This window comes from Phoenix dactylifera, unplaced genomic scaffold (genome assembly GCF_009389715.1).
Source record: "Phoenix dactylifera cultivar Barhee BC4 unplaced genomic scaffold, palm_55x_up_171113_PBpolish2nd_filt_p 001125F, whole genome shotgun sequence".
NCBI lineage: Eukaryota > Viridiplantae > Streptophyta > Magnoliopsida > Arecales > Arecaceae > Phoenix > Phoenix dactylifera.
In genome coordinates, this window is record NW_024068468.1 from 124,651 (window position 1) to 142,007 (window position 17,357).

Consider the following 17,357-nt stretch of genomic DNA (forward strand, 5'->3'; position numbering starts at 1 on the left):
CGCTTCACCTCGGTTGCCCATCCCCAGACAAACGGGGAAACTGAGGTAACTAACCGAACTATTTTGCAGGGACTCAAAGCTAGGCTTGATCGGTCCAAAGGACAGTGGGTCGAGGACTTGTACAATGTCCTTTGGGCGTACCGGACCACGTTCCGATTGCCCACGGGAGAGACCCCCTTCAACCTAGCATACGGCACTGAGGCCGTCATCTCATTGGAGATCGGCTTGCCTTCTCTGAGGGTGGAGCATTACGACCCCGATACCAATTCCTCCCAGCTCAGGAGCAATTTGGACCTCGTCGAAGAGACAAGAGAGGTCGCCCGGGTGCGCATGGCAAGATATCAACAGCGAACGGCCCAATACTACAACTCCAGAGTTAAGCCCAAGCTCTTCAAAGTAGGGGACCTCGTCCTCAGGAAAGCCGAGGCTTCTCAACCAACCGAGCAAGGAAAGCTCGCCCCAAACTGGGAAGGACCGTATCAAATCGCTCGGGTACAACGGCCAGGGGCGTACAAATTGAAGTCCCTGGAAGGGACTCTGATCCCACGAAGCTGGAACTCCGAGAATTTACGAATATCCCCCGGCCAAAATCGGGATGCCTCGAGGCTCGACCGTAGAGTCCCAAACTCCCTCGACCTCGGGAAGAATCGCAGGACGGTGAAACGTCGACTGGAGCGAGATTCCTCGACTAAGGTCGAGATGCCCCGAGTGTCGACAGTGCGTGCCCAGACCCCTCGATACTTCGGAAAGACGGGGTAGTACCTTCGCAGTCCCCCGTGGCGCTCAACACCAACAACGGGGTAGTACCTTCGCGGCCCCCCGTAGCGCCTCCTCGACTAAGGTCGGGATGCCCCGAGGGTCGACCGTAGAGAACCAGACTCCCTCGACCTCGGGAAGGCGCCGTGAGGGGTGGAAAGGGTGGCTCCACCCGGGGCGCCACAAAGTGGACCCCCGGGAGCGGTCGACGATCCCCGAAGCGAGCGATCCCTCGACTAAGGTCGGGATGCCCCGAGGGTCGACCGTAGAGAACCAGACTCCCTCGACCTCGGGAAGGCGCCGTGAGGGGTGGAAAGGGTGGCTCCACCCGGGGCGCCACAAAGTGGACCCCCGGGAGCGGTCGACGATCCCCGATCCCCGAAGCGAGCGATCCCTCGACTAAGGTCGGGATGCCCCGAGGGTCGACCGTAGAGAACCAGACTCCCTCGACCTCGGAAAGGCGCCGTGAGGGGTGGAAAGGGTGGCTCCACCCGGGGCGCCACAAAGTGGACCCCCGGGAGCGGTCGACGATCCCCGATCTCCGAAGCGAGCGATCCCTCAACTAAGGTCGGGATGCCCCGAGGGTTGACCGTAGAGAACCAGACTCCCTCGACCTCGGGAAGCGTCGCCGGTCGGTAGAGCGTGCCCAGACCAGCCGACCTGACGAACGATCCCTCGACTAAGGTCGGGATGCCCCGAGGGTCGACCGTAGAGAACCAGACTCCCTCGACCTCGGGAAGGCGCCGTGAGGGGTGGAAAGGGTGGCTCCACCCGGGGCGCCACAAAGTGGACCCCCGGAAGCGGTCGACGATCCCCGATCCCCGAAGCGAGCGATCCCTCGACTAAGGTCGGAATGCCCCGAGGGTCGACCGTAGAGAACCAGACTCCCTCGACCTCGGAAAGCGTCGCCGGTCGGTAGAGTGTGCCCAGACCAGCCGACCTGACGAACGATCCCTCGACTAAGGTCGGGATGCCCCGAGGGTCGACCGTAGAGAACCAGACTCCCTCGACCTCGGGAAGGCGCCGTGAGGGGTGGAAAGGGTGGCTCCACCCGGGGCGCCACAAAGTGGACCCCCGGGAGCGGTCGACGATCCCCGACCCCCGAAGCGAGCGATCCCTCGACTAAGGTCGGGATGCCCCGAGAGTCGACCGTAGAGAACCAGACTCCCTCGACCTCGGGAGGTATCACAGGTCAGCAAGGCGTCCACAAACCCGCCGACCTGATGTGAGATCCCTCGACCAAGGCTGAGGCGCTCCGAGGTCCGACCATAGGGTCTTAAGCCCCCTCGATCTCACAAAGGGCTACAAATTAACAAAGCCTCCCCAGATCCTCTCAACTCCGGCGAGAGTCGCCGGGTCCATGGGAAGCCCAGGCCCCTTTTACCAGTCAAAAATGACTCCGGAGGTCGACGAGGAAGGGAAGCGACCTACTCCACCATGCGAAGCATGACCCCGGGAATGCAAGCGGTACACCCAACTAGACGCCCTCCTTGTCAAATTTTATCTACATATTGCCAAGCGGGATCTCGTCCAATGTTGGAGTCTTATTTTGCCCCAAAGCCGGGCTTCTTCGCTGGGTCGGCTTAAGACCGACCTCCCAACCTCATTATGCCTGCTCTGTTCGTCAAGTCTCCGTAATCCGTACTAAGGCTTTATAAAGTAGGGCCCAACTCGGCTCTTCTAAGTAAACTCCGACGTCCAGCTGGGAAAGTGGTCCCGGCCACGAATGTACCAGCCAAGCACAGGTACCAAGGCGATCTTTGGGAATCCCAGCCTTGTTCGCCGAAATCTCGGCAGGGTCCGAGGACGATAACTATGAAAACCTTCGGCAATAACTTGTTTATTAGCCCGCGCTCCCTATGAGAGGTTCGGAGTTGAGTTCGAAAACCCGACTAAACTCCCCGAATAGCGGCACGAATAGACCTATTCCGGTCCCACTTGAAGGGCTAAGGCCCGACCTCGGTGCCTTAAGATTTTCCTAAAGGCCAAACGTGGCAACTCCCACGACTCTAAGATCCGAGTTATAGGACTTAGAGAAATTTTCTAGAAACCTAAGCTCGGAGCTCCCTTTAGTCGAGACGACTGGAATCCGAGAAGGCTAAGATATAGCCAGGGAAAAGGGCAGCTTCGTTAAGCAGCCCAAAGATTAAAATACGAAGTTAGAGGTCGTCGAGGCGGTTAGCCAAGGTTCTAGCCTCATCCACGACAACAGAGGGAAAGATGAACACAGAATGACAAACATTTCTTCATTAACAAAGGGCCGGAGGGCCAATTACAAAATTGGAAGTCGGCCACTCAAGGGCCGACCCCGGATACAATGAAAAAGAAAAGAAAAATATGCTTAAGTCCTAAGCGGCGGGGGCCACATCCGGGGGGTCATCCGGCACATTGATGACCTCATGATCTTCCTCCGGAACAGGCTCGGGGCCGGGAGCAGGAGCTTCGGGTGCCGCCTCCGGGACAGCATCGAACTCGGCCGCCGGAGCCGCCTCCATGACACCGCCCGCCTCGGCTACCCCCGTCGAAGGCTCGGCGGGGTCCTGCTCGTATATTCCCGCCTCGGACGTCAGGATGGCAGGAAGGGCTTGCACGTCGGACCCCCAGCCCCGGTCCTCCCTCGGACGGACCGTCGAGAAGTCGTACTGAGGGCAGTACCGGCGCACCTGGTCCCGGAAGTTCTCGAAGCCTCGAAGGAAACCGTCGACCGTCTCCTCCTCCAACATGTCGCGGAACTCTTGCGACTCTTTGAAGAGTTCCACAGCATGCTCGGCTCGTTCGAGGGCCCTCCTCTCCCGGGCCTCAAGTTGCCCGAGTCGGAGGCGCAAGACCCCCTCCTCATACTCGAGAGCCGCGACCCTGGCCTGGACCTCCCCTAAGCGCGCCTCCGCGCCGCGCATGGTTGCCCTGGTCAGGGCATGAGCCGCCTTCTCCTCCTCGAGCGCCCCCACCATGGCAAGGCGCTCAGCCTCGGTGGCTGTCCACCGAACCTCGGCCGCGGCCAACGCCGCCTCCAGCTCGGCGACTCTTTTCTTGGCCGGCTCCAGTTGCTGGCCGAGCTGTTGAACTTCTTCCCGATACCCATGGGCGATGAACGCCATGGTGTCGAGCTCGAGAATATGCTGAAAAGGAAGAAGCGAGGGTATTGTGAGTTGAAAAGCACATATGTACGCTAAAAACTCCGGGAAATTAAGAAGAAAGCTTACCCGGGCAGTGTTGCAGTAAGCACTGCCGACGACCTCCTCCAGCGAAATACCCCGGAACACGGCCCGGTCCGCTGGAAGCACCGCACGCCGCAACATGGAGCGTGCGACCTCGGCATCTTGAAAGGCCGAGCGCCCCTCGGGAGTAGGAGAGTCCGGCTCGGCCGACTCTTCTCGGAAAGCCCGAGAAGAGCTTGGCACGATCGAACCCGAGGTCCCGGAGCCGCTCGCCTCGGTGCCTCGGGTAAGCCCGGGTCCTGGCTGCTGCGGCCGGACCACGGACGGCTCCCCCCGCTGGGAAAGGGGGGTAGGGCAAGGAGGGGCCGACGGGCCCGCATCACCAACAACCCGCTCCCGCCTCGGGTCGGCTGCAGGGGCCCCCGCCTCGGGGCCACTCGTCCCGGCCGACGAAGAAGCACCGTCCGTCCTCGCCCTCTTCCGAGGCTGGGGCACTGCGCCCCCGACCTCGGCCTCTCGCCTCCTCAGGCGAGAGAAAAGTGATGTGTTGCTGGTCGGCATGCGTGGAATATCTGAAATCAAAAATTTTGTTAAGAGTCAGACCAGTGACCGTAAAGACGGAGAACAAGAAATAAATAAATAGAATAATGCAACCGCCCTTACCCTCGGGGCGCGCCGAGCTCAGACCCACGCTCGCCAGGGCGTCCTCCCGCAGGAGCTCGGTCAGGTCGTTGCCCCTCCCGAGGGCTCGCAAAGAGTCCAGGGTCCTCAGCTCCCTCCCCGTGGGCTCGGAGAGTTTGTTGAGGGCCTTCAGCCGAGGGTGTCCCCACCTTGGCTCGAACCCCCAAGGCGCCGCAGACGCCAGAAAGAAAAACTTCCTCTTCCACTCGTGAATCGAGGAAGGGGCGCCCCGGAAGAGTGACATACCGCCCCGAAAGGCGAAATATAACCACCCTACGTCCGCCGGATTTTTCTTTAACAGAAAACACCGGTGAAAAAGGCCTACCGTAATCGGGATTCCGTGCCCGAGGCACAGGGATAAAAACCCAATTATGGTCCTCCATGAGTTCGGAGCCAACTGCGCCGGGACGAGTTGGTACTCGGCCAGCAAGTTGCTCACGAACTCATGGGCGGAAAAACGCAGGCCCGCCCAAAGTGTCTCGCGGTAAACCGCGATCCGACCTGGGGGCGGCTGCGTCACCCTATCTTCCGGCCCTGCGGTTTCAAGGCGAAACCCGGGCTGGAAGAAGAAACGGGAGCGGATTAACTCCAGCTCCTCTTCCGACAGACTCGACCCAACCTCTTCGGGACCGGAACCCATTCTTACGGAAGAGTGGAGCAAAAGTTAAGAGTAGAAAATGGAGGTTGACGAGGAGGAGAAAAGAGGAAACCCTAGTGAAAACGGGAAGAAAACCTACTGGACATTGCCGGAAATCGCTCCGGGCACCACCAGCAAGACTCAGCTGAGGGAGAAAGCAGGGGGGAAAGACGACGAAAATAAGAGGCAGCCAAACAAGACCTTTAGGGCAGACTCGTGGGGTTTATATAGACCCCCCTGACGGCCCAGATCGACGGGGTCGGTTCCCATCCCCCCGGGTTGCGCCACGTGTCGACCTCGGAAGCCGAGGCACCGTATTCACTCTGGTCTAATGAATCGGATACGAAATCGAAGCGTTGTCCCATCGGATCTCGGGGCCTCATCATGGGCCCACAGAATCAAATCGTCCTGAGGAACGAGCGGACATAACCCCCGCTCCCCTCGTTTAATAAGATCTGGGACACGTGGAGCCCCGATGAGGCCTCCACTTCTTCGGAATTATGATCCAGTAACATGAAATCGAAAGCGTCCGACCTCGGGTCGCGCCGCGTGCCCGTTTCAAACCCCGTAACGGCACACTCATTAATGAGCCAGAAACATCGATTACGGAATCGAGACACCGCCTCGACGAGCTCGAGGTCCCCCATTATTAATCCGCCGTAAAATGATCCTGGCGATTCAAGAAGCATGATGATACGAGCTCCATCATTAGCTCACCGAATAAAGCAGCCTCGAGACGCCAAAGGGCGCATATCTCACCATAAAAGCTCCGGAAAGCACAAGGGGGCGGGCGAGACCTTCCCCCCAACCTTAGTGACAGACTTTACTTCCCACGTCCGAGCTCCACAAGCCGCTCGAACTCGGAAGTCGGGGGGTAGTGTTGGGGGGAATAAAGTTTCCCCAAATGACATAAATACCCCTAAGAAGCCGTACAACCTCCGACCCCGGACAGCCGAAGTCAGCGTCCGACCTCGGAACGCTCGGCCACAAGATGACCGACCCCGAAACCTCCGACCTAAGAGAAACCCCGATGTCCGAGGACCGTACTCTAACACCCTTCCGGCATTTATTGCGCATGGCCGCTGTAATCTCCGGCTTACTCCATAATAAATACGAATCTCCGGCTTACTCCACCAATAATGCGGATCTCCGGCTTACCCCATAATAAATGCGGATCTCCGGCTTACTCCACAATAAATGCGCATGGCTCCTGACATCTACGGATCCCCGGCTCTCCACGGCAAATCGACCCAGCAGGGTCTAGTCGACTATGATAAGTCTCTGATCTCGGCCATACCGCCGACATCAGTGCAATGACTCGCCTGACCGAGCGCCGACCTGAACAACATGCCAAGCCGTACTACGGCCTCGCCCTGTTACATCACAGGTAAACCGACCCCCGCATATAAAAGGGAGCCTTGGCCTCCCAAGAGGGGATCGGAACATTCATACACCCAAAAATCACTGTTTATCTCCTTCTCCCCACTATTTGCCCCCTCCCTGACTTGAGCGTCGGAGGGCCGGCGCCGGAGAACCCGGCCACTGGTTCGTGTGCAGGCACCCGGACGGAGGACGCCGCCAGCCAACGGATCGCCGCCCCGCTGCGAGGACCTGCTGTTCCTTCTCTCCGACAGCCCCGGACGGAGGACGCCGCCCCGCCGTGAGAACGAACAGTCGTTTCCTCTCCTCGACCGAAGATTGCCCCCGGGTCCAATTTCCAGCAACAGTAAGGTTTCTTGGAATGTTTTCCCCCTCGTCCAAATCATGTCGGCCTTCAAAGGAGTAGCCATTGCCTATGATTTTTATGTATCGTTGATGCTTTTCTTGTTTCGTATCTTCTGATCATGCACGCCATCATAAACTTGTTTTTATAAACAGTATTGAAAATTATTGATTTTCAATAATGCAACTCAAACTACTGCCCCATTTCTCTTCCACAAATACTCAATATAAGAGTTGAATTCAGACTCATACAAGTATATTCTAGGTTTCCAACAAGCTGAAAAGCAACTTAGATAAACTAAAAACTTTTCTTATGTGAAAACAGAAAAGAAATATCTAAAGAGTCTAAGACTGACGAGAAGGAAGCATGGTTTTTCATCCATATGCCTGTTTCAGCAAGCTTGGTATCAAAAACATTTCAAATCAATACTGGTCTGAAATAAATCTAATACTAGGAAGTCAAATTTGGGTTCAAACAAAATATTTTAGTTCAAGCAAAGACCAATGTGTTCAGATGAAAGAGTTGAAATAGTCAAATTATCCCATAAAAAATTCTAAAAAGCATGTCTAAATAAGAATTAAAAAAGAGGATGAGGAGTGAGCTTATCTGCTCAGTCACAGAATATGTTATTGTATTAGTGATTCATACCCTAATTTTGTTTATTATTTTTTTATATTAGTTGCAGTTCAATCAGTATTTTAAGAGAATGGACAAAAGTTAGATAAATAAGTCGAGATCCAGTACCGAATATTTGAATGGAGTTCAGAATTTCGTTAAGTTTGCTTCTGAGAAATCTGAAATGAATGGGAATATTTTTTGTCCATATCAAAAATGTGTAAATTGTTTTGCTATCGCTCCAAAAACTGTTGAAGAACATTTGGTATAGAATGGTTTTCTGAAGGGTTATACAGAATAGATATTTCATGGAGAGTCTTGCTTATCGTCTTCATCTAACCAACCCTTAATTATAGAGCATACTGCTAGTATTGGATCTAGTAACACTGACAGAAATCCTATTGTAGAAGATGATATGAGGGGCTTACTCAGAGATGCTCTTGAACATAATATTTAAAATTTAACAGATTTTAGTGGGGAGCAAGAAGGAGCTCCAATAGGTGATGAGCATACCGTTACTGAATCTATACATGTTGAGGAACCTATAGACTCTAAAGATAACACAACTCGATATCATAACTTGCTGAAAGATTGTGATAAAGAACTATATCCGGGTTGTAAGAATTTTACGAAGATTTCTTTTATGGTGCATTTATTCCATTTGAAATATTTGAATGGATGGTCTGGGAAGTCTTTTACTATGCTTCTTCAATTATTAAAAGATGCATTTTCAGAAGATGTTATTTTGCCGTCAACTTCTTATGAAGCCAAAAAACTAGTAAAAGACTTGAATCTTGGACATGAGAAGATACACAGTTGTCCAAATGACTGTATTTTATAGCGTGGTGAAAATATCAATGAAGATTCGTGTCGAACATGTGGATCTTCATGATGGAAAAAACAAAATGAAGACGAGCATGATTTGTTGAATGAAGTGGATGCTGCACAGTCTAAAAAAAATATTTGGCTAAAGTTTTAAGGTATTTTCCTCTCATACTTGGATTGAAAAGGTTGTATGCATCATCAAAGACGGCTTCCTTAATGAGATGGCATGATGAAGGATGTACAAGGGATGGAATGTTAAGACATCCAGCGGATAGTTTAGCATGGAAAGCATTTGATGATAGGCATCACGAATTTGCTTCTGATGTTCGCAGTGTTAGGCTGGGTTTGGCAACTGATGGATTTAATCCATTTCGAACGATGAGTTCTACATACAGCACTTGGCCAGTTGTTTTGGCTCCATATAATTTGCCATCATGGATGTGTATGAAACAGTCTTCACTCATTCTGTCAATGGTTATTTCCGATTATAAGAGCCCAGGCAATGATATAGATATTTTTCTGCAGCCTTTAATAGATGAATTGAAAAAGTTATGGCAGGGTATTGATGCATTTGATGCTTTCACAGGCCGAACATTCAAATTGTGTGCAGCTCTTATCTGGACAATCAATGATTTTTCTATATATGCTAATTTATCCGGTTGGAGCACTAAGGGGCGTATTGCATGTCCTTCTTGTGGAGATTCAACTCATTCATATTGGTTAAAACATGGAAGAAAATTCTGTTACATGGGTCATCGTTGATGGTTAGAAGCAAACCATCCATTTCGACATCAAAATAATCAGTTTGATGGTACCATAGAGTTGCGATCTGCACCTATTCTGCCAATTGAAACTGAAGTTCTTAAACAAACTCATGGCACTAACTATATACCTGGTAAGGCATCCAACAGTTCAAAGAAGCAGGGAAGGGGGGATGTTGGCAGCTCAATGACACAGGTTTTTGAGGACGCTGACAACTTCGAGAATGATGATAGCGTTTATAGACAGAAAAATGACGATGGCACAAACTCGATCGGTATCTACACAGAAGCAGTTATGGAAAAAAGGAGCGTTTTTTTTGAATTACCTTATTGGGAGTATAATATTCTTCGACATAATCTTGATGTCATGCATATAGAAAAGAATGTTTGTGATAACTTGATTGGAACAATGCTAAATCTTGAAGGAAAGACCAAAGACAACTTGAAAGCGCGTCTTGATTTGAAAGACATGGGCATAAGACAAGAGCTTCATCCGAAAGAACAACCCAATGATAAATATTTTATACCTCCTGCATGTTACACAATGTTTATTCCAGAGAAAAGATCTTTTTCTAACGGTTTTGAAAAATATGAAGGTTCCAGATGGGTATGCATCGAATATTTCAAGATGCGTTAATCTTAAAAAGCGAAAACTTTCGAATCTTAAAAGTCACGATGGCCATATTTTGATGCAAGATATCTTTCCATTGGCTTTAAGATCGTCAACACAGAAACAAGTTCTTGCAATTGTGTCTCAGTTATCATCCTTCTTTAAGGCATTATGTTCCAAAGTTCTTGATCCCAAGGAGCTTGATCAATTGGAGTCTAATGTTGCACTAAGACTATGCCATTTGGAGAAGATCTTTCCTCCTAGGTTTTTTACTATTATGGTTCATCTACTCATTTATTCACTTGGTTGGGGAAGCTAAACTTGGTGGACCGGTTCACTATCGTTGAATGTATCCTATTGAGAGGTGATATTCTTAAACTCGAATGTCCATATTTATTATTAATATGAATATGTATCCTAATATCTTCCTCGATGTTGATGTTGAGCATTAAATTTTTTTGTTGAAGGTATCTTGTGCGCTTAAAGGAATATGTCGCAATCGAGCCTGTCCCGAGGGATTGATTGCTGAGGAATATATTGCTGATGAGTGTTTGACATTTTGCTCGAGATACCTTGAAGGTGTTGAAACTGCTTTTAATCGGCCACAAAGGAATTATGATATTACACATAATGCAGAGGAGTACAAGTTCTCATCTAGTGGAAGATTTATGAGGAAAGCTGAAAGTACTGTAGTTCATCACAAATTATTGGCACATGCACATCGTTATGTCTTACTTCACAGTAACTTAATATTCGAGTATCGCAGGTCAGTATGGTTATAAGAAACCACAATTTACTATCATATCAGATATAATATTCAAAACAAATAATTTTTTTCTCGTGCAGAGAATTTTTAGTAGCTTAGCGAAGCCGCCAACAATAACATTCATCCTACCCCAAGGATTGAGCAAAGATGGTTGGTTGAGTTATTTCCTGAATGGTTATTAAAAACAGGTTATACGTTGATCCTATTAGGTCTTTTATTATATTCTACGATCGGAACTTTGAAAAATTAATTATTATCTGACTTAAATTTTTTAGGTACCGACCATGATGGAGAAACATTGTTCCAATGAATTAATAGTCTTTGCTCGAGGTCCGAACAATATTGTCAACAGATATGATGGGTTCATTATAAATGGTTTTAAATTTTATGCAAAAAAAAACATGAAAAATTTAGAAAAACCCAAAATAGTGGAGTTATGGTTGAGGCGGATGGAAAAATTTATTATGGTGCCCAAACAGATGTTTATGAGTTGGATTATTACGGAAACTTTAAGGTAGTATTATTTCGATGTGATTGGGTGGATATAAACTCATCTAAAGGTTTGAGGCAAGATATAAATGGCTTCACACTAGTAAATTTTTTAAGGTTGATACATACTGGTGTGCTATTGAAAGATGACCCATTTGTTTTTTCATCTCAAGCTCAACAAGTGTTCTTCGTGCAAGACTCGAAAGATAAAGATTGGTCTGTTGTTATTAAGACTAAACTTAGGGACTTGTATGATATGGGAAAAGGGTTAGCAGAGGAGGATGATGAGACTTATACTCAGTGTATGCCTTTAATGTTGTGCCAATTGATGAACTGAATTCTACTAGTTTGGTTAGGATGGATGTTGAATGAGAGCTGGCTAGTTTTTTAATGGTAAGAAAAACATTTACTTTTATGCATTAAAGTATTTTGCAATTTATAAATTATTTCTATACTTTTAATATTTAACTAATATTGATTTTTTTTTGTGCATACTAGATTACACCATGCCGCGAGGAAAACGTTTCAGAGATATTGAGTTTCAGCACACATCAGTGGGATCTACTTCTGATCGTTCCCAGCAACCCGATGAGCCCCATACTCAGTTCGGATCCCAGTCTGAGCACGCGCCACCTACAGATTGTCCAGACATGGACGACGTGGATGTCCTGGGTAATTTGATTTACAGTTTTTTATATTAATTTCTCTTACAATCTAACTATTTTAAATCATTTGCCTTTAATGGACTTCTTATTTTATAGATGGACTGGGGAAAGTGAGGAGAACATGAGGGCCCACTCGAGCACGGAACGTATGGACCCTACCTGAGGATGAGAAGATTGTCGTCTATTGCAACGAACTGGGGCAGCCCATCAAGAATACTGCAAGCATTTTATCCATTTTTTAGGATCGGTTGCGCCGGAAGGGACAATTGTGTCCGCTCAATTATACAAAATGGAATGAAATGCTTCCTTCGTATAAGATTGAGCTTTTTAGAGTTATTGAGGTAAAGATTTGAAGTTGCTTACTATCTTCAATTATTTTTGATTTAACATTGATATAACATTTTTGACTTTGATGTAGAAAAAGTTTGTTCTTCCTGCAAATAGCCATGATTGGGTGCTGAAGTCCGTCAACCGCAAGTGGAAAGAATATAAGGCGAAGCTAAAGTGGATTGGAAGCATGAGGGCATGACTGAAGAGGAGGTGGCCCGTGTTTGTCCTCCATATGTAATCTTTCATCAGTGGAGGGAGCTTGTCCATTACTGGTTTTCCGAGAGAGCTCAGGTTGTGTATATTTTTTCAATACCTTAGATTGTATTTACTATTATTACACTACCAGAAAACACGCGTATAGTGACAGAAAAATTAGTGACGGACCGTTATCAGTCACTATTTGTGACGGATTAGTGACCGACAGAAATTTGGTCACCGTGGTGTAAACTTAGTGACAGATTAGTGACAGACCGGTCACAGAATGCGCGGGTAGGATGGGGCGCCAAAACTTAGTGACCATCATAGTGACGGGATATCTGTCAGCAAAATGATAACCGAATTGCAACGAGACAGTGACAAATTCAGCCGTCACAAATAATCGTAACCCAAGTGTTTATAAATTTTTAAAAAAATTATTTTTGGCAGTGACGGGTGTTTGACAAACATTTCCATCACCAAATTTAATTTTTAATTCTAAAATATTAAAATATTATTTTTGAGTAATTTTAAATTTTAAAAAAAATAAAGGGAGGAAAATTCAAAATGAAACTAAGTGTGCCCGCCGTTCTGCCCAAATTTTTTCGATAACCTAAATTCGGCCATGATCCATTTGCACCCCTACTGCTACTTTCATGCAATGGGATTGGATTTTGGAAGAAGGTGTGGGGATTTTTTTTTGTCCTCGTGAGTGGGGAGCTGGGAGACATCAAGTTCCGTCCAATCAGCTTTATAGATAAAAAATAGTTTCATATGAAATTTGGCTTGCAGACCGACTTACCCAGTCCCGATTTGGAGCCAATTCGAAGCACTTCCCTATCAGCCCGGTCAGTATAACACATTGGCGTCACCCGATTGGAGGTTTAGGGATTTTGGCATCGCGGCTTCCCCTTTCTTCTCCCCTCTCCTCTCCTCCACCTCTGCCCTCTCCTCTTCGGCTCCCCCTTGCCGACCATTCCTGCCTACCCGTCGACGGCGACCCACGGCTACATCACGCCCCCCGATCGGCCCGATCCAACTCTCACCCGGGACAAGATCATCGCGGCTACATCACCCCGTCGACGCCCCCCCTCCTTCTTGCTCGCCGTCTAGGGTTTCAGAACCCACATTTGGTTCTTCCCGGAGCGAGGTAACCCCTAACCCCATTTCCTTTTACCCATTATAACAAAATAAAAGAAACGAAGAAGAGGAAGAGGAAGGGGGAAGGAACCTACCGAGGGTCTCCACCTGTGGATCCGGCGCCGCGCTTGATCGCCGTCATGGCCGCAGTTGTCGACGGCCGCGCTAGGGTTCTTCTTTCCCTCCTTGAGGGGTTTCTTTTTCCTTCCCCTGCTGCAGGTAGGGCAAGGCAGAGAGGGTTATTCCTCCCCCCTCTGCTGCGGGTAGTCCCTTTTCGAACTTCTCTATCTGGAAGGGGGAGAAAAGAGACAGAGTGGCATTGGTTTGTGCTATGTATCTGATCTGATCTATTGTTGGAAAAAAATGCAAAGACGGTTGACAGGGTTTTGTGCTCTATATGTTCTTTGCCGATATAGTTGAATATTTTTGTAACTAATACTATAATAAAAATCTTATTTTTCTTTGGATATATGGTCTTGGACCTAAACCTATTCTAGTTTTAGAAGGAGGTCATTGTTAAATGTCTTGCAGATGCTGGCTTTTTCCTTGATGAGTATGGTCCTCTGACAATATTTTGTGCACTTTATGACTAATTCTTGCCACAACAACTTCATGGCTATCTCTTGCATGCACTGTTTGAGAGTGGATTTCTCACGTCTTCTAGTTTGGTTACCTTAAGACATTTAAGTTATCCACCTCAGGGCATCTAAATGTAGGTAGATATTGTGGCTTGTGTAACTTGGACGCATATGCACCTCTCTTTTGAATACATTCCATAGTAACTTTTTGAAGAGTTGAATACTTGCATTGTTTATTTGTTTCTGTCTGGCCATAGTTGGCCATGGTTGACTGTGACATTATTTTGGTTGGTGATAGTTGACCATATCTAGTCATGTTGGACCTTAACCTCAGAAGGTACTAAAAGCTGACAATATCAGTATTTGTTATTCCTAGATACCCAAAATTTGAATCCACTTTCTAGAAACTAACTTGAGATGAACACATTTTCAGAGCCTACCAGAACTTGATCTAAGCTTAGTTTTCCATCTTGGTGGCATTCAAATCCTAGAAATTATTAAATAGGGAGACATGCTTGTTTGTAGATCCAATCTTGTAGTACATGAATTACAGATGTAACTTAATCAATTATGCTTACTGTTTTTCTAATGTGACAGAGTGTTCTTCTTTCTAACTAAAAGTTTATTTTAGTTCAGATAGTGAATATGGGTAACTTCACTCATTCTGTTACTTTATGTATATGCTATTAATCAAAGCTTTGACAAATATGTTCAGGTTAACCTTGCCTAAGTCAAACTATTTGCATTTTGATCTGATTTTGAGTTCCCAAATTTTTGAATCATGGAATTTGTCTGTTTCTTTGATCATTTTCGTGAAGAGTTTCAGATAAAGTGCAAATATTACTGGCCAAATTGATACATCTGAAAATTCAAAGGTGGTGTTTGTGTTCATATTGACTAGATCTTACTTTACTTGTTTTTTCCTCTCTTCTTGCAGGATGGATATTTCTCAGAGAAGGTTCATCTGATCTTTCTATGATGATGTTATCCGCCTTTAGGTCTTCTCTCTCAATGAATTCATGTTACAAATAGAACTATTTATAGCTTTTCTTCTGATCTATATTTGTTTAGGTGGAAATCGTGTAAAACTTTTATCTACAATATATCAACACTACATCCTCTGCTCTTTTGTTATTCAGTGCATGTTTCTTTGTAAAATTTCAATGTCTGTCTGTCATACCTTTTAAAAGTGAAGATGACCCATAATGTGAACTCAGTGATTAATATTCTCCTAGACAGCATGTTTCAGATTCTAAATATATAGAATGGATCATGTGTACCTTTATTACTGGAAATATGCTGGTCTGTAAGCTGTTCTGATATGCACAGAGACTTAATGATGTGGAGTCTGAAAATGACTCTTATGAAACCACGTGCTGTATTATTGTTGCATTTTTTGGCTAGGCTATTTCTTTGCTATGTTCATCGATTCTATTTAAATCTGACTATATGATGTAGCGGCTTATGCACCAGAATACCAATAACTTTAATATATTTGTCCATTCTTGTGTTTCTTGATCTTCTCTTAACATTCTTTGAGTATGTAGAGACATATGATTATTCTAAGGGCTACTGGTTTCATCATCAAGCTGCATTTATATATATTCTTGTTCAATACTGTTTATTAAATTTGAGCTCCATTCCTGATAGTGTTCTGTGCATAGTATCTTTTTTCTGGTCTACGGTTAACTTTCGTTCTACCTCTGAGATTTCATGCAGAACTACCACTAGTTTTAGTCACTGGCTTTAGAAGTTAAAGAATAGTTTTAATCTTCTTTTATTTGCATAAATGGAACCATCTTGACCAATTTGATTTCAGGATGTAGAAAAGAAATTTCAGGATTGCACCTCAAGGATGGAACCATCTCAGGCAGGTCTTCATTCTGCTTTTTGTTATCATCTACATTACCACCAGTTGATGAAAGCACCCTCTTATGCATTTTTTTTTTCAAATTTTGCGTCGAATTTTCTTTTCAGTGTTTCTTTGCACATGAGATTATTAAGAACATAGACACCCCACTCTTTATTCTCAACCCAGCATACGATGTTTGGCAGGTAATGCTTATCCATTATGCTTTCTTTTGTTTATCAATATGTGTAATTTCTCAAATATCATTTCACAATATGGTTTACAATGTATTCAGATACAACATATATTGGCTCCAGAATCATCTGATACTCAACAATCATGGCAAAGGTGCAAGCTGAACATTCACAATTGTGATTCCAACCAGATTGAATCTCTCCAAGGTCATAACTTGCAAAGTTTCATTTTGCATGATTTTTAACTTTCTATTTCTGTTGGCACTGATGATTAGTACAAAAAAATATCTCCCTTGCATTTTTTATTGGCAGGATTCAGGGTTGCCTTGCTTAATTCCTTGAGTGATTTTCAGCATAACAGGAATGGGGGCATGTTTATAGATTCTTGCTTCATACATTGTCAGACAATAAGCAATATCACATGGCACTCTCCAAATTCTCCAAAAATTAATAATAAGGTAGATATCGTTGCCTTATTTCATTACTTTGTCCACTTGGAAATGCTAATATAACTAATTTTAGACTTATAAATTATAATTGTGCAGACATGAGGAAGAGCAAAGGGAAAGCAACAGGTCCACTGATTGTTCTTTACTTTGATTGGATTTGTTGACATTTATATTGTGAAATAACTATAACTTTTTATTGTTGTGCAGCTATGGTGTTGACCCCCTAATGGATTTTGATGAATACAAAACACTAGAGTATAATTCCATTTATCTTAACAATTTAATTGAGGATTTCATGTATTTTATTAAGAATATTGTTAAGAAATGTCTAGGCAAGTTCCCATGATTTTTTAAGGACTTATTGAAGAATTTTTGAGATGAAAGAAAAAGTTCAGGGACAGCCGAGACATCTCCGGGTTGTCTCAGAGACGTCTCTGGGACAAACAGAAAGAACTGGCACATCTGGAGACGTCCCCGGCACCTGCCGAGTCGTCCCGCGATAGCGGAGTCGACTCTCTCAGTAGCGGAGTCGACTCTCTCAGTGGCGGCAGAAAGGCAGTTTTCAAGAGATATGCGCGAGACATCCCCACCGTACGCGAAGTCGTCCCCGCAAGTAAAAAGCAGACTTCTCGAGTCGTCTCCGAGGTAGCGGAGTCGGCTCTCTCAGGGTTTTCCAGAGGATGTCATTTTCGGTGATAAGGCAGCGGAGACGTCTCCTGAAAGAGCGGAGTCGACTCTCTCAGAGAATTGCAGAAGACATGTTTTTCGGAGTTATAACAGCGGAGTCGTCCCCAAGGCAGCGGAGTCGTCCCCATGCAAAAAGTGCAAACAAGCCGAGACGTCCCCGTAAAGTACAGAGACGACCCTCTTAGAAAAACAGAAAAACAAGGATTCAAACAATACAATTCCAGAGTCGTCCCCGTAAAGTGCCGAGTC

General features: G+C 46.2%; 1 protein-coding gene across 3 annotated transcripts; it reads left to right on the forward strand.

Moving 5' to 3' along the window:
* The first annotated feature begins 15,641 nt into the window (after nt 1–15,641).
* On the forward strand, nt 15,642–16,628 carry LOC120108016 (pectin acetylesterase 5-like). 3 transcript variants are annotated; one of them, XM_039121534.1, is made up of 5 exons: nt 15,642–15,799; nt 15,907–15,984; nt 16,074–16,179; nt 16,285–16,430; nt 16,495–16,628. In XM_039121534.1, the coding sequence occupies exons 1-5, from the start codon at nt 15,785–15,787 to the stop codon at nt 16,507–16,509; spliced, it is 360 nt and encodes a 119-aa protein (XP_038977462.1). In that variant the 5' UTR covers nt 15,642–15,784; the 3' UTR covers nt 16,510–16,628. The 3 variants fall into 3 exon arrangements, 2 of the variants coding, with proteins under 2 accessions (XP_038977462.1, XP_038977463.1); XR_005509561.1 differs by having other exon boundaries at nt 15,643–15,803; nt 16,518–16,628; XM_039121535.1 differs by having other exon boundaries at nt 15,643–15,799; nt 16,518–16,628.
* The last annotated feature ends 729 nt before the right edge of the window (nt 16,629–17,357 follow it).

Bases quoted from the DNA above. Each gene is read 5' to 3' on its own strand.
- LOC120108016 (XM_039121534.1), top strand. The intron at 15,985-16,073 runs GTAATGCTTATC...CAATGTATTCAG, and splicing joins CAGCATACGATGTTTGGCAG to ATACAACATATATTGGCTCC. The intron at 16,180-16,284 runs GTCATAACTTGC...TTTTATTGGCAG, and splicing joins CCAGATTGAATCTCTCCAAG to GATTCAGGGTTGCCTTGCTT.